At 43.9% G+C, this 26,431-nt stretch overlaps 1 protein-coding gene across 2 annotated transcripts; it reads left to right on the forward strand.

Annotated features, from left to right (window-relative positions):
* The first annotated feature begins 416 nt into the window (after positions 1 to 416).
* Positions 417 to 25,556, forward strand: DHX37 (DEAH-box helicase 37). Of its 2 annotated transcripts, XM_073312446.1 has the most exons (27): positions 417 to 625; positions 1,699 to 1,868; positions 2,856 to 2,968; positions 3,306 to 3,633; positions 4,583 to 4,731; positions 5,459 to 5,551; positions 6,193 to 6,289; positions 6,997 to 7,110; positions 8,626 to 8,727; positions 10,004 to 10,118; positions 10,497 to 10,592; positions 11,174 to 11,244; positions 12,076 to 12,220; positions 12,535 to 12,611; positions 12,932 to 13,164; positions 14,169 to 14,280; positions 15,123 to 15,229; positions 16,403 to 16,591; positions 17,611 to 17,735; positions 18,136 to 18,252; positions 18,476 to 18,648; positions 19,094 to 19,208; positions 20,048 to 20,185; positions 20,602 to 20,696; positions 20,792 to 20,865; positions 23,082 to 23,179; positions 24,309 to 25,556. In XM_073312446.1, the coding sequence occupies exons 1-27, from the start codon at positions 523 to 525 to the stop codon at positions 24,389 to 24,391; spliced, it is 3,432 nt and encodes a 1,143-aa protein (XP_073168547.1). In that variant the 5' UTR covers positions 417 to 522; the 3' UTR covers positions 24,392 to 25,556. The 2 variants fall into 2 exon arrangements, with proteins under 2 accessions (XP_073168547.1, XP_073168548.1); XM_073312447.1 differs by lacking the exon at positions 23,082 to 23,179.
* Positions 25,557 to 26,431: the final 875 nt, after the last annotated feature.

The raw sequence follows: 26,431 nt of genomic DNA on the forward strand, positions 1-26,431 counted from the left end.
CTTTCGTGAGCTACAGCTCACTCCATCGGATGCATGCTGTGGAAAGTGTAGAAGATCTTTTTATACACACACAAAGCATGAAAAAATCCCTCCCCCAACAAACCCACTCTCCTGCTGCTAATAGCTTATCTAAAGTGATCACTCTCCTTACAAGCAGGAGAGTGGGTTTGTTGGGGGAGGTATTTTTTCATGCTTTGTGTGTATATAAAAAGATCTTCTGCAGTTTCCACAGTAGGCATCCGATGGACTGAGCTGTAGCTCTCGGAAGCTCATGCTCCAATAAACTGGTTAGTCTCTAAGGGGCCACAAGTCCTCCCTCCCCTGCTCCGTGTCACTCCAGCCATCCACGCCCCGCCTCTTTCTCTCGCCCCGCCCCCTGACCCCGCCGCTCTCGCGCGATCTGGGGCGCCGACCCCGGAAGTGTTTGCTGCCGGTGCCGCACGTGGGTGCCAGCCAGGCCGGCGGCCCCTTTCCCGTCCCGGGCCGGGTCCCTGCTCCTGGCGCTGCCCGCCCGCCCCCGCCATGGGCAAAGCGCGCAAGAGACACAACTGGAAGGCGCGGCTGCCGGGGGGCGCCGGGGGGCCGCCGCCGCCCGCCCCAGAGCCTGTGCAGCTGGAGCTGGGAGGTGAGTCCGGCGCCCTATGAGCGGGAATGGGCGGCCCGGGCCACCCCCCCCCCCTTCGAACGGGCGCCCCCTCCCCCCCGGCACACTCGCCCCCTCCCGAGTGGGTGACTCCTTGGCACACTCACCCCTTCCTGAGGAGGCGCCCCTGGCACGCTCACCCCCCCCCGTGCACACTCACCCCCTCCCAAATGGGCACGCTCCCTTCTACCCTTACCTCGCCGTGTACCCTCACCTCCACTGTGCACACTCATCTCCTCCCGAATGAGTGACCCCTTTGCACACTCTCCCGTTCCTGAGTGAGTGCCCTTTGCACGCTCTCACCTCCTTGCGCACACACACACCTTCCTGAGTGGGTGACCCCCTTTGCACGCTCTCACCTCCTTGCATGCTCACTCTCCTTCCCGAATGCGTGACCCCTTTACACAGTAAGTCACTCCTGTTGAGCCCTAATGTGTCTTTCTTTGGAAGAAAATGAACTGGTTGGGAGGTTGAGTTGCCCCTCACCTTCATCTGTCATGGTTTTGAGGTACGTTGTCATTGGCAGTGTGGGGAAACTTGCAGTGCATTTGCTTGTGCTGTACCTGCCCTAATCTCAGATACAAGCCTATCAATAAATCCAGGGTTATTTACCTTTTAGCAGCAACAAGAGGTGTCAATAAGTTCAGACCCAAGTCGAGGCAAGTTTCAGAGCCATGTGGTAAAGCTTTTGAGTGCTGCTAACTTGGTGTGTGGGCTTGGACAAGGGACCTACCTTGTGTGTACCCCTTTCTTCATTATGAAAATAGGGGTAGTACTCATTTCCCAGGGGAGAATTATTTGGTACAATGTTTTGATTATGAAAACTTAACCTTTTTCCACAGTGGTATTACTCAAAAACAAGAAAAGACAGATTTCATCATGAAAATAACCATGAAAGGAGAGGAGCATTGTTTCCCTGCTCAGCCATCCTACTGGCTTTGTCAATAATATAGTTGTTGCTATTGCCCTTTTATTTAAAATCAGTGAGCTTTGCAATAAGCCTGTTAAAAATAAGCTATCTAGGGCATGTGACTGACCAAAATCGACACTTTCAGATGAGGCAAAGCTGAAAGGAGTGGATGAAAGTAATGCCCTGGTCCTGCCAGCTAAAAAGACAAAGACGAAAAAAGTAGCTTGTGAGACACAACGAGAGAAGAAGCCCCTGAGCAAAAAACAGAGGAAAATCTTGCAGAAAGTTTTAGAGCAGAAAGAGAAGAAAAATCAGGTAGGTTGCATCTTGGTCGTAAGGCTTTGCCCAGCTGTGGTTGAGTCGGTGATAAAGAAAACTGTTTAAACAGGCCTGTTGTCAACAGGATTCCAGAGTCGCTTCCCTGGGAATATAAGCAAGGATTTTCTCCTTAGAATCATTTTATAGCATCTGCCAATCACCAGCTTGCAGGAGCAGAGGAGAAGTGTCTAGACACCTTATTGTGGTCCAGTGCATTGTCAAGAACTGTGTAGACTGCCACATGCATTTCAGTGGGAGGTTGACAGTGAAGCCTGCTGCCAGTTTAAGTTGGAACGGCGTTCGCTATTTAACTGCTGCTTGTTTTGCTAAAAGTATACAGCTACCCAGGGACTATTGGTACAGCATGCGGCTGTAGACAGAGTTTGAGTAGAGTCCTACCACTGATATCAGAATGCAGTGAGAGAGCAGGAGTGCAGGTCTGGGAGCCTAGGACTTCTGAAGTCTAGTCCGGCTTTGGACAAGTCACGTAACCACTTTGAGCATCTGTTAAATAGGGATGATTCTTAGAAGTATTATTCTAAGGATTGTCTAATATTTGCAAAGTATTTTGAAGGTGAAAAATGTTGTTTATAAATAAAAAGCATTGGGCAAACATTACTTTTTTCAAGATGACTGGCAGAATGAAAGGCTCCAATACCCCTCTTGTATCAAAATATGAGACAAAATTCCATCAATTAAAAGGTAGAGAAATAAGTAGGATGAAGATCCTTGACCAGCCTTACTCATGGGGTCACTAGCAACACTTCCATAGCATCTCTCTCTACCTTATTGTGGTTTTTCCCAGCATGCAAATATAGTATGGTTCTGTCCCCCTAGTCCTTACTCAAGCTAAACTCCAGTTGACTTGGTAGCTGAGTAAGATAGAACTTGAAGTGAATCATTTTTGCTGGTACAGCAGTTCTAACAGTGATTATGTGTGTGTGTGTGTATATATATATATATAATTTTTTTTTTTTCCTGTAGCGAGCTGAATTGCTAAGTAAGTTAAATGAGGTCCAGGCTTCTGAGGCTGAAATGAAACTTCTGTACACCACTTCCAAGCTGGGTATTGGAGGACGCATGTACCAGACCAAACGGTAAACTTCCATCTATTGCTGCAGTTGTGAATCAGGCATACTATTGCTTTCTCAGTCTCTGTGTTGCACGTAGATTCCCTTTTTCCTTTAAATGACTTCTTCACCTATGTTACTATACATACTACTTGATAGATTTGTAAATTTTTTAAAGTCCAAAATAGTTTGGTAGTTATGGTGAGGTAGAAAGAAAATGAGACTTATTACAGCCTCATGTTCTTTGAGCTGTTTTCCTTTTTTTTTTTTGGGGGGGGGGGGGGGGCGTGTTTGAGGATCTGAAGTGTGAAAATGCTCGCTATATTGGGGAAAATGCCCATAATGTGTAAATGTTCTGCTTTAGGACAGTACAAGAAGCAGGCACCACATGTCCGGAGAAGATTAGTAGCATCAGTGGTGCAAATAAAAAAAGGTGCAGACTAGACCTAGAACTGGAGGCTGAGAAGAAGACTGAATCCTCTGATAGTTCTTGTGAAGAGGAAGAGCATAAAGAAACAATTGAAAAGCCAGCCGCTGACAGCTTTAACTTTGGAAAGGTGGAAGAATGCATTACGAAGCCATTGCATAGTGATCCGGCTCCTCCTAGCACATCAGCTCATCAAAAAGCTTTTCATAAGCCATCTTCCAAGCCTGCGGTTTTCATCCCAGTGGACAGGTCGCCTGAGATACAGGTCAGTCTTTGTTAGTGATTCATCACAATAAACGTTCTTCAAGGAGGAAAAATCGGAGTGACACTCTCCATCAGACTAATTCATGGCAAATACTTGAGTGGAGACTTGTGGGATTCACCTGCATCAGTCATTAACGTTGATAACACTGCAAACAGTGCAGAGTGCATTCCCAGCATTGCTTTGTATTACTGATACCAGCTGTTGCCGGTTAGAGACACAACTTTGGGCTTTGAGCTTGTCAAGTGAATAAAGAAGGAAACGACTTTCAGTTTTGTTTCAAACCATGTATTAGTCACTAATTCTAAATATTTAATTTATTAGTGATCTGAGATCTTAAACCCTTTTGGTGTAATGAACTGAAAATCTTAATTGTTAAACTGGGTTTTATTCTCCATTATGCTAAATGTAGTTTCGGATAGATTTAATCTGCAGAAATTTGAAAGGGTCCACTTATTGAGCAGATATATGATAGTGAGTTATGGAATGAGTTTCCATTTGAAATGTTGTTAAACTCAAGAGAATCTTAGATGACTATATGGAATCTAACAAATCGGAGGACTGGTTTAGTTTCATGCTTGAGTTGCCAGCTACCTTTTGAGAAGTCAGGATGGAATATTTTGCTGATCCCAGTTCTTGGTTGGCCTGGTGGTGTGTTACCCTACATTTTAAAACTTTTCAAGCCAGGAGGAGGAGGAGGGCAGACTGTTACCAAAATAACCTAGATATTAGAGGTCTATAGCCACTTCTGCTCCTACATGTATTGGACTGTGTGTGTAAATATCATTCATGACTTTTGGAGTGGAAAATCCATGGTGGGTTGAATCTTTCAGACTTTTCATACAGCTTTTTTTTTTTTTTTTTTTTACTGAGCTTGACCCATTGAAAAGCAAAGCAAGAAGAGGGATCAAGACACACAGACTGAAAATAAAGTTTGTTTTGTTTTCAATAGGAAGCGAGACTAAAGCTTCCTATCCTCGCTGAAGAGCAAGTTATCATGGAAGCTATTAACGAGAATCCTGTTGTCATCATATGCGGAGAAACCGGGAGTGGTAAAACCACTCAAGTGCCTCAGTTTCTGTATGAAGCCGGCTATGCCAGGTAGGATTCTGTTCTTTTATACTGAAAATTGTTGAGAATTTGTTTTGGTTTTTTTTTTAGTTAAGTTCCGTCCCTTTCTGTTTTTTGAACTTTGTCTCTGTTTAAGACTCCTGTGTTAGTGCTATTAACTCTATGAGCAGCAATTGTGCCTACATCAGATGGAGGTGAAATGAACTTGAAGGAGAAAAATCTGTGGGCAGTCCTTAGTTTGCACAAAAATCCCTCCAGATAATTTATTTTAGAGCTTTTAAACTGCTACTGTGTTTTAAACATGACTGTTTTGTTTTTCACAGTAGGGCTATAATACTTGTCACTAACTGTGAAGGTAGGTTAGCTAAGGGGGAAAGCTGGTGGGTTCATCTCTCCAAGACACGCCACATGTTCCTTGCAAAATTGAAATAAACACCATCATATGTAGTGAAAAACCATCTGCAGCTTGTCAGGGGCTACAGACCCTTTTACAGGATTAGGTGGCATAACCAAGATGCTGCCTGCCTTCCGCCGCTCAGTCTCATTCAGGTGCAATGAACGTTCCACTTCTGCAGTATTCCCTCTCCAGCCCAGACTTCTTTTCCAAAAGAGCCAGTTTGGTAGGGATTACCTGGTCCTCCCAACAATAAAGGAGAACCTGCGGGTGTGGTAAGACAACCTCAAAACCCACCCGGAGGAAAGCCTCTTGTCCTCTTTCCTAGGTTTGTCTGTAAAAAGCTTTTCTCCTCTGTCCTAGTTCCGATGGCATCATTGGAATCACAGAGCCTCGGCGTGTAGCCGCAGTGTCTATGTCTCATCGGGTCGCTAGGGAAATGAATTTTTCACACAGGTAAGGGACAAAAGATCAGGGGCTAACCAGGAAAGTCAAAAACAGCAAAACCCAGTCCCCTTCTAGTATAAATCTTCTGCTGAGTGGGAGAGGTTGGAGGGATGTTATCTTGGGGTCGGATTAGTTGCAGTCTGTTCTGCTGGCCTTTCCAGAGAGGAGCCGTAGGAATCTTTCAATGAACTCAGCACTGCTGCTCCCTAGAAAAATCGATGGCGGTCTTGGTGTTAACAAGCCCTCATAGCTCCCATTGGGGAGCCCGTGGATTAATGAGGAGGTGCGGAAGGAGACATGGCTGTGCTGTGTGAAGGGGAGAGCAGGTGTGCCATAACAACGGGCTAGTTGAAAATAAAGCCATTCTATATCCAGCTTTCTTAGCGGGGAAGGTTCCTGTATGGGACAGTGGCATTCTGCATGTGCTAGAGTCTGGGAAGCGGAGACTCAGGCAATCTGTGATCTTCCACGCGCCTTATGCTGCGGTACCAAGTCATAGCTGAATTGGGCTGAAGGCAGCATTCTAAACTGAACTCTGACTTTCCTTCCTTTCCCAGCTTTTTACATTCAGTCTATAATGCTTTGCTCTTTTTAAAAAAAAAAAAAGTGTGTGGCTTTGTTTGTGTAATACTGATGTATTTTCTCTACAGGGTAGTGTCATATCAAATACGTTATGAAGGAAACGTTACAGATGAAACCAAAATTAAGTTCATGACGGATGGTGTGCTACTGAAAGAAATTCAGAAGGTAGATTACCTTCTGCAATGAAAAAACAAAGTATTTAATGTCTCTAGAGAGAAATTCCACACATTCCTGCTAGCACTTGCCATGAGTACAAGCGTTCCTTTCTAAAACAAAACCCCTTTCAGCCTTTAAGTTGTATTTTTGGTGACTAGGTGTCTATGATTATTCTTTTTATGCTTGTTGGAGGTACAGTTCTTGTTTCAGCTGCTGTATTGACCTTCATAGGAATAGACGTTGGGATTTCTACATCACATTTTCCAGTCTGAGAATGGTCCAGGGATTAGGGCAACAGTCTACATCTTGGGGTAACCTGGGTTCAAGCCCCTGTTCTGCCACTGGCTTCCTATGTAACCTTGGGCAAGTCACTTAGACTGTGAAATATGGCTAGACTAGGACTGTGCCTTCATTTCCCATCTGTAAAATGGAGATAATAGCACTTTCCTACCTCACAGAGGTGTTAAGAGGACAAATGATCCCTAATCACCTCTACTTCTTCCCCCATGATGCACAACCAATTTCAAGACAATCCATTTCAGTACACTAAAGATTCTGTGATGTGTTCAGATAGGATAGTAATGAGGATGGTCATATAAACCTAGATAGATTCGAAGGATGACTACGATGACTGACCCAACCTTAACGCAGAGACCGACCCGACTGAGACTTGACTTGATGTGATGAGATGACTCAGCTTCCGTCTTTATTTCCAGGACTTCTTGCTTTTGAAGTACAAAGTGATCATTATTGATGAAGCCCATGAAAGAAGCGTGTACACAGATATCCTGATCGGCCTCCTATCTCGCATCGTGCCCCTTCGTGGAAAGGTAACAAAAGCAGAGGTGGTTGTGCTGAGATGAATAAAGAGGAGTATGAGGAAGCTAGATTAAATAATGAATAGCAAAGAAAAAGTAGATAAGGGGCCGCTTTTGTCTTTTGTTACATCACAAGAACTGCGGGATGTTCCATGAAACGGGCACGTAAAACACTTACACACACATAAAAAGGAAATAAATTGTTACACAGTACCCATTTAACCTGCATAACTCACTGCCACAAGACATCAAGTCCAAGAACTGAGGGGGATTTAAAATTAGACATTTATTCAGAAAGTGAGGACGCTCACCATTACATGTGAATGTAAACCCTCATCCTTCAAGGTATAAGCCAACGATTAGGAAAAGACTTCCCCTAGGGGAATCTTACATCTACCTTACACCATGGTTTTGGTAAAGGGAAATCATGCCTCACTGATATACTAGAATTCTTTCAGGCAGTCAACAAGCATGTGGACAAGGGGGATCCAGTGGATATAGTGTACTTAGATTTTCAGAAAGCCTTTGACAAGGTCCCTCACCAAATTGGAAAAGATTCGGAAAAGGGCAACAAAAATTATTAGGGGTATGGAATGGCTGCCATATGAGGAGAGATTAATAAGACTGACCCTGGAAAAGAGACAACTAAGGGAGGACATGACAGAGGTGTATAAAATCATAACTGGTGTGGAGAAAGTAAATAAGGAATTGTTATTTACTCCTCCTCAGAACTCAAGAACTAGGGGTCACCAAATGAAATGAATAGGCAGCAGGTTTAAAACAAACAAAAATAAGTATTTTTTTTCACACAACGCACAGTCAACCTGTGGAACTCTTTGCCAGAGGATGTTGTGAAGGCCAAAACTATTACAGGGTTCAAAAAACAACTAGATAAGTTCATGGAGGTTAGGTCCATCAATGGCTATTAGCCAGGATGGGGAGGGATGGTGTCCCTAGCCTGTTTGCCAGAAGCTGGGAATGGGTGACAGAATGGATCACTTAATGATTACCTGTTCTGTTCATTCCCACTGGGGCACCTGGTTTTGGCCACTGTCAGAAGACGGGATACTGGGCTAGATAGACCTTTGGTCTGACCCAGTATGGCCGCTCTTATGTACCTTGAAATATCTGGTACTGGCCACTGGTGGAGACAGGGATGCTGGAGTAAGTGGACCACTTGGCTACTTCAGCATGACCATTCCTAGGAGTCTGTTTTCATTGTACCTTTGCAAACATGCAGCGGGAGGTTCGGTGCCTTGCTTAAGGCTGGCCTCTTGGTGAGTCTGTGGCAGAGTCAGGATTGCGAATAGGATTTTTGTCTGTCTAAGGACCACAATATTCAGCCCTCTGTCTGTACTGTCATTTGGCCTTGTATTGCACTTTGTGCCTTTCAGACTGTGAGGGCTTTGGGGCAGAGGCTTACATTTGGTGTCTGCTATGGCAGCACACGTGCGCGTGTCTAGTGCTACATAAGCGATTACAAGTGGCCAGACTGCAGCGTAAGACTGCATGTTTGCATTTCCACAGAAAGGGCAACCTATGAAGCTGATCATTATGTCTGCCACCCTTCGTGTTGAAGACTTCACTGATAACAAGAAACTCTTTCCTGCTGTTCCCCCTGCTATCCAGGTAACGGTCATCCTAGTGGCATCTGCTGCCATGGCTGTAATGAATGGGGTCTGACTTGGGTTTCCTTTATAAATCTGGATGCTTACAGGGGCATTTTTCCTTTTGCTGCCTCTTATTTACAGTCCTCTCAGCCAGCACTGCAGTCATTTCAGCGATGGCAACTGCAGGCAATTGTCCTGCTTGTAATTTGTTTTGAACTATGTATTTTACAGCTTCTCTTGCTAAGAATTCCAGCTCCCACTGAAGAAAGTGATCTCAAAACATTGACGGTTACAGTTTAGAAAATGATCCAAGTAGAGTTCTACTTTTCACAGAGTGGAATCCCTCAAATTTTGACACTCAATAATTTTTAAAAAGCCTTTTGGACTCTTAAATAGCTCTCATGAGTCTCTGATTCTACTGACTTGTCATCAATTTGTGTGGTAGAGGCTGGAGAAACGTCTGCTATTTTTGGTAACCTACAAAATGTTGGCTCTGCTGAAGCAGTGAACATAGTATTCAGAGCTGTGCTGATACTGCCCATGCACAGAAGGTGAAAGGCACCGTGGGGCCAGATTAGCACCTTCATTCTTACTTGAAAGTCTGAAGTCACTTTAATGTTAATTTAGTGCTGTTTGTGTTCAGTAGGAGTGCAAGATGTTCGCGATTATTCTGTTTGTTGCTTTAAATGTGACAGCTAGTTTTCTGTGGGTAGCAAGCCAGATATAAGGAATATTAAGCCCTTGATTGTTTAGAAAATTATACTGGAAAGAGAGGTCTCCATTCAAAGTGGTAATTCTGGTTGATTGAACGTAAAGTATCATTGGAAAGGTCTTTGTAGTATGAAAAATACTGTTATACCTTAGGGCAAAAGCCAAACATATTGGTTGTAGTGAGCTTCCCGTCTTCGGGGTCTCAAACTAACAATAAGCTCGACACTGGGGCTGCAGATAGAACGCTTACCAAAGCAACTGCTGGACTGGGTTACCACCCAGGTATTCTCATTCTCTTTATTTTTTTAAGATGATTTGCTGCACTCATATTTTCAGAGCATCAAAACAGTAAATGTGAACGTAAATACAGAGAAGAAATAAAATGGTTTACAAGAATAGGTTATTTAAAACAAATGTATAAACCAGTTCTATGGCGCGTGGTGAAATATCTGTTTAACTGTGTGAAAGGACACATTGTCAAGGCTTTTAACGAGCTTTCTGATTTCCCCCTGAGCCACAGTACATAAAACCCACTTCTGCTGTAATCGTAAAACGAGGCTCTTTCCTGTTGTATTCCTTTCTAGGTGGATGCAAGGCAATTCCCTGTGGCTGTTCATTTTAATAAGAGAACTCCAGTAGATGACTACAATGGGGAATGTTTCAGAAAAGTCTGTAAAATCCACCGAATGTTACCCGCAGGTAGGACTGCTGCAGAGAACTCTTCAGCATCTCAAATTCTTTACACTTAAGATGTTTCCCAGAAGGGTCTAACTGTTTTAGGGTCTAAAATTTGTTTGTTTAAAAACAAAAAAACCCCATAAAAAACAGCAGCGCTGTCTCTTGTACTTTATTCCTTGCAAGGGATGATGTTGGAGAATAAGCCTATACTTAAATATGCGTTGGTGTGCTGCATGATTTCTCTCATGTGTTAGTAAGGAATTGTGAAGAGGGATACGCGGTATGTTCCACAGTTATGATGTATTTGGCATTGTCCTCTCTGAAGAGTGAGCACTAGTTCTGTGATTTTCTTTTTGAAACTACCTGTCTTCTGATTTAAGGTGACCTGTTCTGTTGCAGGAGGGATCTTGGTGTTCTTAACAGGCCAAGCGGAAGTACACTCGCTCTGTAGAAGACTAAGAAAAGCCTTTCCGTTCCGTAAAAATAAAACTGAAGGTAACTCCAGGGACTAAAGGGCTGCTAGTGTTTGACCGTTACATCGCACAGAGACACAAGTTTACTTTTAAGGTTTTAAGCAACGAGTGTTCCAGAAATGAACTTTTGGAAAGACCTATTGAGAGACATGCTGATGACTCAGCTTCAGCTAAATAACCTTTGAGAAAACAGATCTTTCTGTGTTGTGTGTGATTTCCCCATCCTTAACTCCCCTGGGGTCCATTGCATTTCGCCACTGTTTCAGCCTTGCAGTGGTTACAGGAGCTTGCAAAGAATGGTGCAGTTTCCTAAAATGGAAGATCATTTTCACATCCTCTCCTGTTGCAGCAAGCTAATCCTCTGCTTCAGAGTCCTCCTCAAAATGCACCATTTCACAGCAATCTGCCAGCCCTCAGCCACTGACATGCTGTGATTTCTTAACATAACGAAAATGCCACTGAGGCCCCCTTACCCACTTGGTCACTGGCTACTTTTTGCTTTGACATCTTGAATTATGAGCTCCTTGGGGCAATGACAATGTTAAGCTCTGCTCTGCAGAGTCATCTTTCAGCACTCTGAGAATCCCTCATGCTTCTTCATAGGAGATGAAGAGAAGGAAGAATCAGTCGAAGAAGCCAGGAAATTTAAGAAATCCAAACAGAAGAAAACTATGGTAATATATTTTAAACTTGAACGGAATTGGCACTCATGTGAGTGGTTAATTGTTTCAAAAGGGCAGGAATTTAGATTACCCCTGTTGAAAGCCAACACTGAACTTCCTTTTCAGTCATTTGTATATAGCTCAGGAAAACGGAAGGTTTTCAAACAATTTTTTTTTTTTAATACTTGGTCCGATTTATAAGCAACTTGCAGTTGTGTGGCTGTCCCTTAAGTAAAGAATTCCATCCCACTTTGATCTAGATTTGCAACTGCTGCATTAAGTGGTTGGTTGAGGGAGAGGGCTTGAGTGCACCCCTGGGCACTACAAGAAGGGGAGATGGATTTCCACTAGGAAGCACTAATAAATTAGCACTTTAATGGAAGGAACTCTGGACTTCAGGATTCCTTTGTGAGGAAAACTGGTGTTTGGCTGCTGACTGTGTAAGTGATGTAAACTTTATTGTCAACAGATCATTACATTATTAAAATATTGCTCTCTGATTTTAGACCCTGATAGGTAAAATTGCCTGAAGGAGGATTGTGGGGAAGGGAGAAACCTGATGTACAAAACATCATTTCTACTCAAAATGTCCTTAAAAATATTTAACCGGCTTGTCTTTCCTGATTCCTCTGTTACAGATGCTGAGTTAATGTTCCTGCCATGTAGTACGAATGAAATATTTAGAGCCCAATCCCCCGTGCATCTTGAGATCAATGGAAGTTCAGGATTGGGACCCTAGAGTTGCATTTATTACCTGCTTCTAAAAGCTTTTAATGACGATTTGCACAACTGCTTATATTAAATCTAGAAAGGCTTAATGGTTCCCCCTTCTCTTGCCTCTAGCTGCTACCCAAAATCGATCTGAACAGTTACTCCGTTTTGCCAGTGGACGAAGGCGATGAGGACAGAGAAGCTGAAATGGATGATGATGAGGATGCTGTGGGCTCTGACATTGACCTAGATTTGGGGGATGATGGACTGGACGAAGGTTTGATACTTTGAAATGAAAACCACATATGTCAAACAAACCTCACTTACCAATATGTGAAACTGTCCTGTTTGCTTTGTTTCTAAACTGTTGTGTTAACACTTTGGGGTGTGTAGTGTAAACCATTATTTACAAAGCGTGGGTTTCTCATTGCAGGGTTTCTGATGGCAATTTTAAAAGAAGTGATATACAAAATCTGATTTTTTTCAGGTTGAAAGGTGTATAAAAGTTTAGTTTGCCAGGACACTGTTGGGAATGAAACGCTTAGTGTTTGCTTTCCATGTTTTTAAGAATGCCATTTTGTTTCTTGACAGGTGAGAAGTCCGATTCTTCCCTTCCACTCTACGTGCTCCCGCTCTACTCTTTACTAGCACCAGAAAAGCAAGCCAAGGTAAAGGGTTATTTGCACAGGAATAAGTGACCATTCTCAATACCTGACTTTAGAATGTATGCAGCAGCTCTTGGGTTGTGTGCTAAAATGAGCATCTTGAAATAGCCTGCAGTGGGCAGACCAGAATGGGCCCAGTGGGAGCTTCAGGTAGGGGAGAAAACAGGCCTCTGCTGACCTTTTTGCTCAATTCACGTACCAAGAGATGTGATGTGAGGTCACGCTCATTGTGATCGCTTCTGTCTTTCTAGCTCATCTGAGTTGACCTTGCTAATTTGCTTTACGTGCAATGCATTACATCTGCTGAACTGTGTTTGCTGCAGGTGTTCCGACCTCCTCCTCTTGGAACAAGACTGTGTGTTGTTGCAACCAATGTGGCTGAGACATCTCTCACTATCCCCAGCATTAAATACGTGGTTGACTGCGGGAAAGTCAAGAAACGCTTCTATGACAAAGTTACTGGGGTTTCGTCTTTCAGAGTCACCTGGACGTCTCAAGCATCTGCAAACCAGCGAGCAGGACGAGCTGGCCGCACGGAGCCAGGGCACTGTTACAGGTTGGTCAGTTCCCTCTCCACAGGCTTCTTGCAAAGGAGGGGTCAGGGTCTGAAAACCATTCTCTGTTTGTTGGGCAGCCAAATGAAAGGAAAATACCAACACTCGCCGTTGTGTAGTGGACAGCTCCCCTGGGTCTCATTTCGTGCACTTCACTTGTTTAGAATGCACCTCTCTCAAGACATTGAAGCACTACTTGATAAAACAGCCCAAATACAGAACAGTTAAAATGATCCAAATAGAACTTCCCAGCCCAAGATAGCCTCTAGATAATGTTAGCAAAGAGGGAAAAGATTGCAGGATATTAACTCCTGGACGCCTTCCTGAAAATTTCTTGTCTGCCCACTGTCTTTGCAACAAAGGAGGTCTGGATGGGATTTTAGAGTCAGCTATAGTTTTGAGAAGAAGTCATGATTTCCTAACTGCAGCATTGCTAGCTGCCTCTGGCTCAAGGAATGAGACTTCAGTGGGAGGAGCTAGACCGGAATGATTGGCGTGGCACTAGCCCATTAGCTTGGCTTAACTTTTATCATAGTATAGTCAGCACTTCTGTTATGTTTTATTCAACTGAAACAGATGTAGCGTGATATTTCCACAAGCTACCTAGTACAATACGTTGACTGTATGACTTCATCTAGTAGATGAAATTGCAGGTCAGTGAGGGACAGATGCACTGAGCTGCTTGCTTGTGCTGGCTTAATTTGTACCACTGTGATTTTAGAAATATCTGTTAACGCTTTATGTCCAGTTCCGATTTAATGATGCTGTCTTAATACTTTATGCACGAAGATGAATTGATTTCTCTTGTGTGGTATTTTAGATGTAAATGTGGTTAAAATGCTTCAAAATCTGAAGGTTAAACCTTTAAAAATTCACTTTTTCTTATTCCAAAGCAATGTTAAAAACAAAAAAAAAAACCCTTTATTTGCTTTTGTTTTCATCTCGGTGAAGTGTATGTTGGTTCAGATTTCATATAAGTCCCTAACCAGCACTTCTCTTTCATTAGGCTCTATTCATCTGCAGTTTTCAGTGACTTTGAGAAATTTTCTCCTCCGGAAATTACAAGGCGACCTGTGGAAGACTTGATTCTACAGATGAAAGCATTAAACATTGAAAAGGTGAGCCGAAACGCCGGCTTTATGTTATAGCACTCTTTCAATGTCTTCTGGGAGCCAGAAATAAGCATAAATTGCCGTACCGCTGCCTGTTTGGTTTGAGGATACGTTGTGCCTTGTATTATAGATGGCGGGGGGGAGTGCTATGTTGTAGTCCCAGGGCTTGGTTTTCATTGGCTCTGATCTTGCAATGCATTGCATCAGACCTCCTCAATAGGCTTTACAGCCTCATCTCCACTTGTGCGTGCACTGTGCTTTTTCAGCAACAGTCTCATGAAAACAGCCAGCGAAGCACAGACCTGGGATTTCAAAAATGGGGCAAGGAAAATAATGGAATCTATTGTTCCTTAAAAGAACAGAGGTTATGTTCATGCAAAAGGAGCAGTAAAGCCTACATGTCCATTGTTTGTGTATGCTAACTTCACAGGTGTCCTCTAAGCCTCTCAGCTCCCATATGAGGGGCAATATCTCCATTTTACAGAGGGGTACTCTGAGACACACAGGCTAAGGGCTTACTTTTCAGAGGTACCGAGTCCCCCCAGACTCTCATTGCCTTAAATTGGGAGTTCTGGGCACTCAGCACTTCTGAAAAGGCCTTCAAGTGGCTTGTCTAAGACCATAGTTTTATTCAGTAACAGTCAAGAGTAAAACCCTGGATTCCTGACTCCTAATTGTGTGCTCTTGCCACTACCTTCCAGGTGTCTGTTTCTCTTTGTGCTGGGGAGTTCTCCTAAATATATTGCCTCTCTGACTTTTGAAACCAAAGAGGACTTGTCTCAGATAAACTACACCTAAACGCTACTGTTCAGTGTCAGTTATACATTCCTTTCTTCCTGCATTCTTAGGTGATCAACTTCCCTTTTCCAACCCCGCCTCCAACAGAGGCGCTTGCAGCCGCTGAAGAGCTACTGATAGCGCTCGGAGCCCTGCAGGAACCACCCAAAACAGGAAGGTAGGGTGTCTGAGGTCTCCCACAAGTTTCTTCACAGCGAAGAGTTACTGAGGATTATAGCAGTGGCTGGAGGCAGCAATAAGTGGGTTTTTTTCCGTACATCCTCTTTTACATGATGGTGAGACGGAGCTTTGCCCGTCTCCCTTCTGTACTAGTTCTCTGACCGTCTCTCCTGGGTATCAATGCTGTAGCAGGTTTGTCAACCAGGCTACTTGCCAGAATTCTTTGCACTTCCTAGTCTGTCATAAACTGGTGTTTAAACCAGCTATTCAGACTTTAATGGCTTGGATTTCTACTGCACTTTGAATCGACACCGCTCTTGAAGCACTGTATAAACCCTACAGATGGGGAGCATTTCATGCACCACTGAAATCTTGGTTAATAACGTTCAGAGGCCTTTCCAGGCCTTGTAATGTTTGTGCCGATTAAATATAAAGGTGAAACAAGGGGACCCAGTAGCTCAGTGGATTGATAGTGGAATATGAAGCTTTTCATTTCTAAAACCTTGGCTGCCCAACACGCTTGCAGCAAAATAACAGTCAGTTTTAATTCACCCTTCTGTTGTTTTGCCGTGAGTTTCTGCATGGCCACTCTTACTCTGGAATAGGTGCCCTGTTTTGATATTCACCGAAATCAGTAAAAAAAAAAATCAATTTAAGCTACATCAAAATTGGACACTCTTATTCTGAAATGAGGGTTCGCACGCAGACTTGCAATGAAATAACAAAAGGGGCAAATTGAAACCGATGCAGTTCCTTTGCTGTGAATTTGGGTAAATCGGCCCTAAGTGACCGTTTCAAATGCAGCCTGGGCTGCTAGGGACCAGAAACTGTCACCATGTGACTCTTGTTCTGTGAAATGAATTGGTTTTTCAGCCTAACTCCTGCTGCCATCCCCACACTTGCTCACACCCTGAGAGTCCCAGGACTGAGAATGAGCCCTCCTGACACTTGGAGGTGGTCCGGGCAGGGCAGGGTGGAGGCAGTGTTGGGAAGAAAGGAATTCACAGCCTGAATTTGGAGTCTTTAGTTGCTACTAAAGTCACATATGCAATCGGAGAGAGAAAAATCCAAGTGTGTAATAAACAGCTGGCGAGTCAAAGTCTACAGAAAAAGCTTGTGCAAAAGGGGGGGAAATGCTGTTATCTCATGACTTGGTTTCCGCCTCTTCCAGGCTGAAAGAGCTGCAGAGAGCAAAGCTGAGCTGTCCAGTTAGTCCCTTGGGCGTGACCATGGCGTCCTTTCCTGTGGCCCCACGCTACGCTAAGATGCTCGCTTTAAGTAAACAGCACGACTGCCTGCCCTATGCCATTACCATAGTGTCCGCAATGACTGTTCGAGAGCTTTTTGAGGAGTTTGAGAGGTGAGTGGCTTAAGCTGGAGTACAAATAGGTTCCCTTAGCACCAGATACCATTTAAAGAGTGCCTAGGTATTGCTTTCTGGAATACCAGCCAAAACTGGAGAGAGAAGCTGGACAGGGAAATGCTTGTTTAACCCCTTATATACAGCATCTCTAATGGTTACCCCATGAAACTGGTGCCTATAGAGGTAAGCATGAAGGTGGCAGTGAAGCATCGTTGACTGACTCCTGCGTTCTGTGCTTGGTGGCATTAATTAAAACCATAGCCTTGTAGATACCTAAAGATCTTGTCTCCCCGTTTCTAACATTTGTCTTGTGATTGCTGAAGAGTTACAGATAACAGACTAAAATGTATCCCATGTATAGCTGACATCAGTGGTCATTCTGCCAGTAGCCTGAAGTTGGAAAGCTGTAGGGGAGATCAGAGTAGAGGCGAGGCAGGGCATTCTGTTAAACATGACCAGCGTGCTGTCTGTCTGATTCCCCAGCACTAATGACTTAGCTTTTTAAAACTGCTCACTGGCTGTTCAGTCTCACTTGCTGGACGGGGGAGTTGGGTCCATATGTAGGCAGGGGCATGGTGAAGAGTCTGAGTCTCTCGTCCAATGGCTTCCTCAACACCCTGTTCAGACGTACACCTCTCTGATAGGATGCAGCACCGGCTTCAACAGCAGCAGTGTCCCTGATCCTTTGTTGTAGCTTCTTAATACTCCTGGGGGTGGCGTTCCATTCACACGCCATTCTCCCAGGTGGTAGATCAACCCCTGGAGTGCTGGGGCAGCGCTTTCTTCTGATAGTGTCCCAGTTTTTTTCTATTTTTGGATCAGCCTGAGAGAATGAACCGACTGATCCCTGGGTTTCCTTTTTATCTTCCAGTTTTATACAGGCTTCTTGCTACCAATTTTACATCAGTCTGTCTGGTGGTTAGTGATTCTGGAAGGGAAAATACAGGGCTGCTTTGACATGGCTTCTGGTGCTTGCTAGGAAGGTTTAAAGTGTATTGATTGTGCTTTTGGTTTAGACCAGCTGTAAGTGAAGAAGAGACGGAGAAGCTCAAGGGGAAGAAAGCAAGAGTTATACAGATGCGAAGGATCTGGGCTGGACAAGGGCCTTTTCAAAAGCTAGGAGACCTCATGGTGATGTTAGGTATTTCTTGCCAGTGACTTGAACATACTGTTTGTTGCGGGGAGGTGGTTAATTTCAATCAATGTAATCAGATATACAAAGCTAAAGGATTCATAGTGCCGCAGCAAAGGGAAATGCCGTATAACGAGGGAGACTTGCTGTTCATAAAAGTTGAGTCCTGTAGTCCATCTCTTGCCCTCTGGAAGCTGGTGTTCTGTAATATGTTCATCAGTGCATCCTCCAGGCTAGTTCCAGCCAATGAGCAAAACTGAATAGATAGAAACTATGGGATTCGCTACCCCACTGTGAGGAAATGTTCTGCAGCCTAATCAGTTTCATCTTTGGGAAGCTAGTTGGCGTTTCTGTTTTGTTTTGTTAAAGCTCTTTGTTCTTTCCCTGCTGAATAAATACCCTTTTCCAGGAGCTGTGGGGGCCTGTGAGTATGCAGGGTGCACTTCTAAATTCTGTGAAGCGAATGGGCTGCGATACAAAGCTATGGTGGAAATCAGGCGCTTACGGGGGCAGCTAACAACAGCAGGTAAACGTTTAGCAGCAGATAACTCAGTTGCGGGCTTGGGCTTTCTCTGTTCAGCACGGTGCAGCCTTTTATGCTGCCAGCAGCATAGCCCATGCTCTGTGGCTCACCACAGTGGTATTTTTCGTAAACCCTAAACTGGAGGTTAAGTCTCCGTGACAAATATCCATGGCTTTAGAGAGGAAGACAGTATTTACTTATCTTAACTACTCTTGCTCTTCCTCAGTGAATTCAGTCTGCCCCGATGCTGGCCTCTTCGTTGATCCAAAAATGAACCCCCCCACGGAGACCCAGGTGACCTATTTGAGACAGATAGTGTTGGCGGGGTTAGGGGACCATATTGCCCGAAGAATCCAGGCAGAGGAACTTCTGGATGAGAAATGGAAAAATGCCTACAAGGTAAAGATGAGTGGCATGGCTCAATTTGACCATCACCCTCCTCCTGTAACTCTGTGATCTAGAAATAAGAGTTCTCTGCGGAGCGTGGTCTCGTGGCCCAAACGCAGGATTGGGGCTCTGTTCCCAGCCCTGCTCCAGTGTCATGATAGGAAGTTAACTCTTCCATGCTGCAGGTAACCCACTCCCAGTCTGGGGTGATTATTTTCTATGGTGTCTCGTCAAGATTTTAGGAAACGTAATGAATGGTGATTTGCAAAGTGCTGTGAGGTCCCTAGAAGGAAGGTGATGCAGAAAACCAGGGTGTTACCAAAAATCTCCATCACTTAAAGAACATCGTAAATTGGTGAAGGATTTAAACTAGGTGCTCTCAAGGAACTGGATTGCTAATAATCACGGTCTCCTTCCATGCTACCGTTCATCTCGAGCCCTTTGTGCTTTCTTTAAGACTCCTCTGCTGGATGACCCTGTCTTTATCCACCCCAATTCTGTCCTCTTCAAACAACTCCCAGAGTTTGTGGTGTATCAAGAAATTGTTGAAACTACTCAAATGTACATGAAAGGTAAGATTGCTCAGCTCCTCCTCAGTCTTCAGATCCGTCCAGCAGTTTACTGTGGAATCAGAGTATTTCACTTGCTCGCTGCACAAGTCCTACCTGCCCTTTGGTGCTGGCCAGGAGCGTGGGGATCAGTAGAGGGCAGCGACTAACTTCTCATTGACTTATCCCCAGGACCAAGGAGCCCTGTCCAGCTGGAAACAGCCTCCAGAGCTGCCAGCCCTTGGTGGCTCTGGGCCTCCCTGAGGCAGCCATGAAAATTGCTGCTGATTTCCTCCTTGTTTCACAGTATCCTAGACCATCCCCCCTCTGGCTCCTGGTGGTCTTTCCCTTCCTAGGTGCAGAGTTGGATTGGCTTAGGAAACCGACATCCAGCTGCACGTTGCGTTCTCTCCGACTGCTCGGGTGGTTCTCCTCCCACCCCCAGTTGACTGCCCTAAGCAGGGAGAAAGACCTTTTTCAAAGGAGCCAGGTGGTCAAAAGAGGCGCTGGAGCCTCATGGCTGGTAGCTGCTTTCCACAGACCAGCCAAAGAGAAATGGGCTCCATCAAGTCAGATTCTGCCTCCCCTCCCACCCAACAAAATGGTACAGGGCAGGAGAGTGAGGCTTGGGTCTGAAACAAGGGCTTAGAGTCCCTCTCCGCTCTCCTTTGACTCTAGGTCAAACAAAACTGTGCTGGAATCCATGGGGATACTTTCAAATGGACCCTGAGGCAACCTGTCTGAGGAGCTCGCCTCCAGTGAATGCGAGTTTCACTGAACATTACCCCTGCGTAAACAGTACTGAACAGATTGTTCTGAAGGCAAAGACGCTTCATTTTGTGGTATGTGTTTTCATTCTGAAGGTGTTTCGGCCATTGAATCTGAATGGATCCCAGTCCTGCTACCTCCGTACTGTCACTTTGGGAAACCTTTGGAAAATCCTCCTCCATTTTATTGCCCGGATACAGGCAGAATAAGGTGCCACAGACCAAGTGTTTTCTGTAAGTTTCTTGAAGCACAGCATGTTGGAATGTAGCTCTGATGTATATTACATTCCCCTGTAAACTGCTCTGTATTGCCCTATTGGCTGTAAGGCCATGAAATAAAAACTCTTTATGTCCAAAAGGACTGAATCCTGCTAGTTGTCAATGTTGTACGTGCCTTGATACGGCTTATGTATCTCCATTGAGTTCTCCAGAGCTAGCGCAGAGCTGCTAGCATACCAACCTCTTGGCACTGGGAGTGCTGTGATGTGTGTCACATCCTGTCCTATACTGGAGGACTTCTGATGTCACTGTTACTAGCTGCGCATTTCTCTAAATGCCTGCAATGTCTCTTTGTGCTCTGCAATCTTACGCTGATGGGAAAATGCACATTGAGAATTAAATAGAAGACCTAATATGACCTGTATTTCCAGATCGAGTAGGCTGGCAGCTTCCAGCAGTGGAGGTAGATTACCCAGAGGGTATTGATCGCTACAAATACTTTGCCAAATTTTTACTGGAAGGAAAGGTAAGTGTATTGCAACTTGCATGGTTTCCCCTTACATTTTAGAGCATCCTCTTACTTTATGGCAAGTGTCTAACGAATGCTAATGTTTATTTTAGATTGTTAAACAGCTGGGCTCTTATAAGCGTTGTTTGCTGTCCAGTCCACTCACAATGCTGAAGACATGGTCCAAGTAAGTTGTTAAAATAATCAGCTAAACAAGGTCATGCCACCCAGGAGTGGTGTTAGTCACTTGAGCCTTCTTAAAAGGGAGGGACTTCCAAACTGGGAAGAGCATGAAGATAATTACCTCAATTGTTAAAGGGAGAGAGAAGGAAAATTGTCTTAGTAAACCTAAGGCCAGTGGCCTTTATCAAGGGAAACTGGTGAACTGTAAGGATCCTGTAAAGACTTACACATGTGAGTAGTTACGCTGGCTTCAATGGGATTATTGGTGCCAGTAAAATTACTTGTGTGTAACTATTTGCAGGATCAGTCTCTGGGCCTCTGTATTTAATTTTCTTCACAGTTTAGCCAGCTAAACCATTTTCAGTCGTCTAACAAAATAGAAGTTCCAAAGAGGTTTTTCCTTTTGTGACACTGACATTGTAGCAGTATAATAATTAGGGCCCTACCAAATTCGTGGCCGTGAAAGATGTGTCCCAGACTGTGAAATCTGGTCTTTTGTGTGCTTTTACCCTATACTATACAGATTTAACGGGGAAGACCGGCATTTCTCAAATTGGGGGTCCTGAACCAAAAGGGAGTTGCAAGGGGGTCGCAAGGTTATTTTAGGGGGGCAGGGTCATGGCATTGCCACCCTTACTTCTGCACTGCCTTCAGAGCTGGGCAGCCAGAGAGTGGCAGCTGCTGACTGAGGGTCCAGCTCTGCAGGCTGCATGCCATCCTTATTTCTGCGCTGTTGCGGGTAGCGGCTCTGCCTTCAGAGCTGGGTCCAAGCCAGCAGCCGCCGCTCTCCAGCTTCCCAGCTCTGAAAGCAGCACCGCTGGAGTAAGGGTAGCAGTACTGCAACCTGCCATACAACAACTTTGCAAACCCCCCCACACACACACACACACCCCTCCTTTTTGGGTCAGGATCCCTCCAATTACAGCACCATGAAATTTCAGACTTAAATAGCTGAAATCCTGAAATTTATGATTTTTGAAATCCTATGACTGTGAAATTGACCAAAATGGACCGTGAGTTTGGTAGGACCCTATCAATGATCAGCACTGCCGTACACAACACACCTTTCAAGATCCATGGAACCTACACATGCCTATCATAACATGCGGTGTACCTCATCCAGTGCACTAAATTCCCTAGCAACTATGAGAGTGACAATCACTACACTTTCAAATGAGCTCACACAGGAAAAAGATAAGACAGCAACATCCTGTTATCTGTGGGTGCCACTTTTCACAAAAAGAAAAGGAGGACTTGTGGCACCTTAAAGACTAACAAATTTATATTAATGCTCAAATAAATTGGTTAGTCTCTAAGGTGCCACAAGTCCTCCTTTTCTTTTTGCGAATACAGACCTTTTCACAAAGTGATCTCTTTCTATATCTGACCTATCAGACCTCATTCTCAAAGGAAGCCTGCACATTTTCAAAAGACGAACCTGGGAGCTTAAATGCATAACTTTGCTAGATACTAAAAATCATAGTCTTAATAAAAATACTGGATTTATGACTCATTCCAACAATCTGGAACCCACTCACCCCCTTTTTATCCTATGACTACAGGGGCGTTAACGGTCCACTTCACCTTGAATATGTGCTAACTACTTATGCTAGGTTGCAAAGTAGCAGCCGTGTTAGTCTGTATCCGCGAAAAGAAAAGGAGGACTTGTGGCACCGTAGAGATTAACACATTTATTTGAGCATAAGCTTTCGTGAGCTACAGCCCACTTCATCCGATGCATGAAAGCTCACGAAAGCTTATGCTCAAATAAATTTGTTAGTCTCTAAGGTGCCACATGTACTCCTTTTCTTTTTACTTATGTTAAACTCCCTGTTCAGTCTTGTATTTAGCTGTGACACAGAGTGCCTGTCCCAGGACCAAAGAAGAGCTCTGTGTAGCTTGAAAGTTTGTGTCCCTCTCACCAACAGTTCGTCCAATAAAAGATACGGCCTCACCCACCTTGTCTCTCTCGTATCCTAGGACGAACGTGGCTACAGCAACCCTGCATACAACAGTGGTAGATTTCAAGTTGGGACTGTCCCTTTAGTCATAGGTTACATGTTTTATGTCTACATCTAACCTCTAACCAGTATTGTCATAAAACAAATGCAGAACGCTAGACATTAAGCACTGAAGTAGAGATGCAGCCATAATATAGTTAAATAAATGAACGTAGCTCACATCTATATCTGATCCCCTTTCGTTTTGGAATTCACTCAGGCTTCAGCCCCGGACAGAAATCCTGCTGACGGCTCTTGTTTCAGAAAGTGCTGATAGTCGTGATGCTTTGCTGGCTGCGTGGAAAAAAAATCCCAGGTGTAAGTGATCCATTTGCTGGGTGGTGGCGATTAACCATTCCAGCATAGGGTTCTTATCTGATTTCAAGCAGAGCTGGTCTTTCGAACTTTTACAAAAGGAACAGACAATACCCTGCCAGAGAAATTAGCAATCATTTCAGTGTCTTCCCCATTAGGGTAGTTCAAGTTGTGGTTTTGGTCTTCCAGTAGGACTGGAAGAGTTAGGAGAGTTCATAAACTGTCGTCCTCCGGAAATGAATATTTGAAAAGATTATTTTTTTGTCATACAGTTGTCTGGATTTGTAAATGATGCTAAGCAGATTTTGTAGCAGCTCTGTCACAAAGTGGCCATGATATAGGAAGAATCCTGTGCCAATTAAATTTATTTTTCACAATATTAAGCATACCAAATAATTTGACCTTTATACCAGATGCTGCAAGGAGTAAAAAAAATCCTTTCCTAACAGGATTCCCAGTATTAACTTTAACAATAACTCTTGCATACTTTTAGATCATTAAAACACTTTAAAAGCGTTAACTGTCAGACAAGTATTTTTCCCCATTTTTACAGGTGGGGAAGCTGAGGCAGAGTAGTGGCCTGTATAAGGTCCCAGAGAGAGCCTTGAGTAGGTCCTGGTTTCCAGTCCTGTACCTCTCTATGTTCTCCTACTCACTCTTGAGCCCTGGGCCTTATCTTTAACCTGGGAATAGTCCCATCAAAATTAATGGTACTACACACTTATATAAGTACTCTGTTGGATCAGGGCCTTAATTTGGATTTAATGATGATTTGTCTTCATCACAAAAAAGCAGAAATGCCCCAACACTTCAGCTGTACCTTTCTCAAGGAGAAAAGTTCTCTCTCAAGTTTGTGGCCCTGAATACTGAGATTTGTGCAATGAATGTGTGCAAAGGAGTTTCTTCTTTGGTCTTTCGTGGGAAAACACAGTGCAACAGAGAAATTAAAATAATCCAGCCTTCCATTGCTATGTTTTTATTTCTCTGGCTGTAAGCAGAGTTTAATTCTTTTACAGACTCTTGAAAGCATGATCAAACTGACCCAGTTGTTAGTCCTGCCTTCTAGTAGACCCTCTTCTGCTGTTAGCTATTTTTGACTCGTGGACTGATGATTCATACCTTTCTGTTTCAGACTTGCTGTCTGCGTATTGCCAATGGATCCCCGAAGTTATGCATGATGACGTAGCCAAACGCTGGCCACCTGTGACATTATGAATTGTGAAGATTTCCCTTCTATGGATAATCCCTATCTCAGACTTCTCTAGAACTCCCTTTTTGAGGGAAGACTTGAGGGAAAAAAAGGAAAGTCCATATTTTGGTGGGGAGAGACTGATTTACTAATGGAGGACATCTTACCAGCTGTTTTTGCTAGGGTGTTTTGTAATATTTATTATCTCTTGGGTAACTTTATCTATTGTATTTAATTGATTTTTCTTAAAAGCTTCTTTTTAGACTATATTAGTCAATCGGACTATAGTAGATGTGTAGAGTACTTGACTTGAGCAAGTAAAGGGGGGTATATGTGACCGTGGTATGTTGTAGCTTAAAAAAAACCCAAAAATCTCTCTAGTGTTCCTGGTCATCCAGGATGAACGCCTCATATGCACAGCTGAAGTTCAAGACACAAATGAGTATATAGCCCCTTCATGTTCCAATATTCCTTTTTGTCATTTGAATTCACCACAGAACCAGGATAGCCACAAACCTCACACCTTCAAGCCACTTTCTCTTTTCTTTTTTTTAATTCCTTTCCTGTCTCATCACTTTTTCCAACTGTTTTTTTTTTTTTCCTGCAACTTCCCTCTGCAACCAGCCTGCCTGCGTCTAGCTCCAGTGGGGAAGAATGCCAAGACTACTGTCCTGCTAGACAACACAGTGTGTCTTGCCAAAAATCCAGTTGGTGCTGGTCATATTTCAATTGGTCAGCAAATGCTGTAGGGTTATTTGTATTGTCAATTTGTACAGTGCAAAACTCTTTTTGAAAAGGAATATAGGGCAAGGGGGGGATGCCTTAGATTATTTTACAGATATAATCTTTAAATCAGGCTCACTTTTTATATTAAAGCATCATAAAAGGGCATCATGATTTCCTTGCGTAGGCAAGTCAGCATCCCAAACTAAACTGGAGATATATTTAAATGTGGAAAAAGCTGATGCAGCTTTGTTTGGGGTCTGTTCAGTGTGTATCTCTAGAAACGTGGTGAGCTATTGTGTATAAAATAGGTGTTTTTTATCCTTCGTAGAGACCATGGACCTGCAGTTATTGAAATATGGCCATAAATAGCTATTTGAAACTGTTTATACATTGTAAAAAAATGTAAAAATTGTTCATATTTTGAAAGGGGATTTTGTGAATTAAAACTATTGTCTATTTCTTTTATATCTGCTGGCTAATTTTTCCTGTTCATTGTAACAGGTTTGCAGAGTGCTAGACATGCCCTTATTAGGGATGTAAATACCATTTTAAAAATTAACCGTTTAAACGACTAAAAATATTTCATTTAAACGGTTAACCGATAAAGCCACTGGGGTTGAGGCTGCTTTTCCATACCCTCAATTCTGCCCCCATGGTCTGGCTGATCGATACCCTTCTGTATTCTGCAGTGAGCCTGTCGGAATGCACCTTTGACGGATCCTCTGCCCTTGCCTTGGGAATTGAAAGGAAGCAGCAAGCACGCTTGGGAGGTGGCAAAGGACAGCCCTAGCATACCCTACACACATTCAGAGTGAGACCTTTGGCCGCAAGGAACCGTTGTGCATTCTTGGGGTTAAACCACCAGCTAAACTTCCCTTTCGCTTCACCTACTGTTGTAATGTTCGTTATTGCTAAATCCAGTGCTCAGGCCACATCAATTTGCCCTTGCTTAACCCTGTGTTACTTTAAAGCTAGTTCGGGGGTGAGGGCAGCAGTGGTCATGGGGGGGTAGAAATAATGCACCCCACACTCTGTCTACGGTTTGCAGCTGATGAAGTGAGCTGTAGCTCACGAAAGTTTATGCTCATATAAATTTGTTCGTCTCCAAGGTGCCACAAGACCTCCTTTTCTTTTTGCGGATACAGACTAACAGGGCTGCTACTCTGAACCCTAGGGGAGTGTCTCTTTTGCAGGACGAGTCCAGGACATTGATTTAAAACATTACTGCGGGAGTGATACGAAGCAGCACTAAGTGGGGGCTGGAGGGGGATGGATTTATTTAGGGCCCTGGGGGCCTGCACCCAGGTGTCTGCCCTTGTTGCAATGAGATTGCATCAGTT

Source organism: Lepidochelys kempii, chromosome 15 (genome assembly GCF_965140265.1).
Source record: "Lepidochelys kempii isolate rLepKem1 chromosome 15, rLepKem1.hap2, whole genome shotgun sequence".
Classification (NCBI taxonomy): Eukaryota; Metazoa; Chordata; order Testudines; family Cheloniidae; genus Lepidochelys; species Lepidochelys kempii.

Excerpts from the sequence above, each read along its gene's own strand:
- DHX37 (XM_073312446.1), top strand. The coding sequence starts at position 523 with ATGGGCAAAGCGCGCAAGAGACACAACTGGAAGGCGCGGCTGCCGGGG. Across the intron at positions 1,869-2,855 it reads AGAAAGAGAAGAAAAATCAG|CGAGCTGAATTGCTAAGTAA; the intron begins GTAGGTTGCATC and ends TTTTTCCTGTAG. Across the intron at positions 4,732-5,458 it reads TATGAAGCCGGCTATGCCAG|TTCCGATGGCATCATTGGAA; the intron begins GTAGGATTCTGT and ends CCTCTGTCCTAG.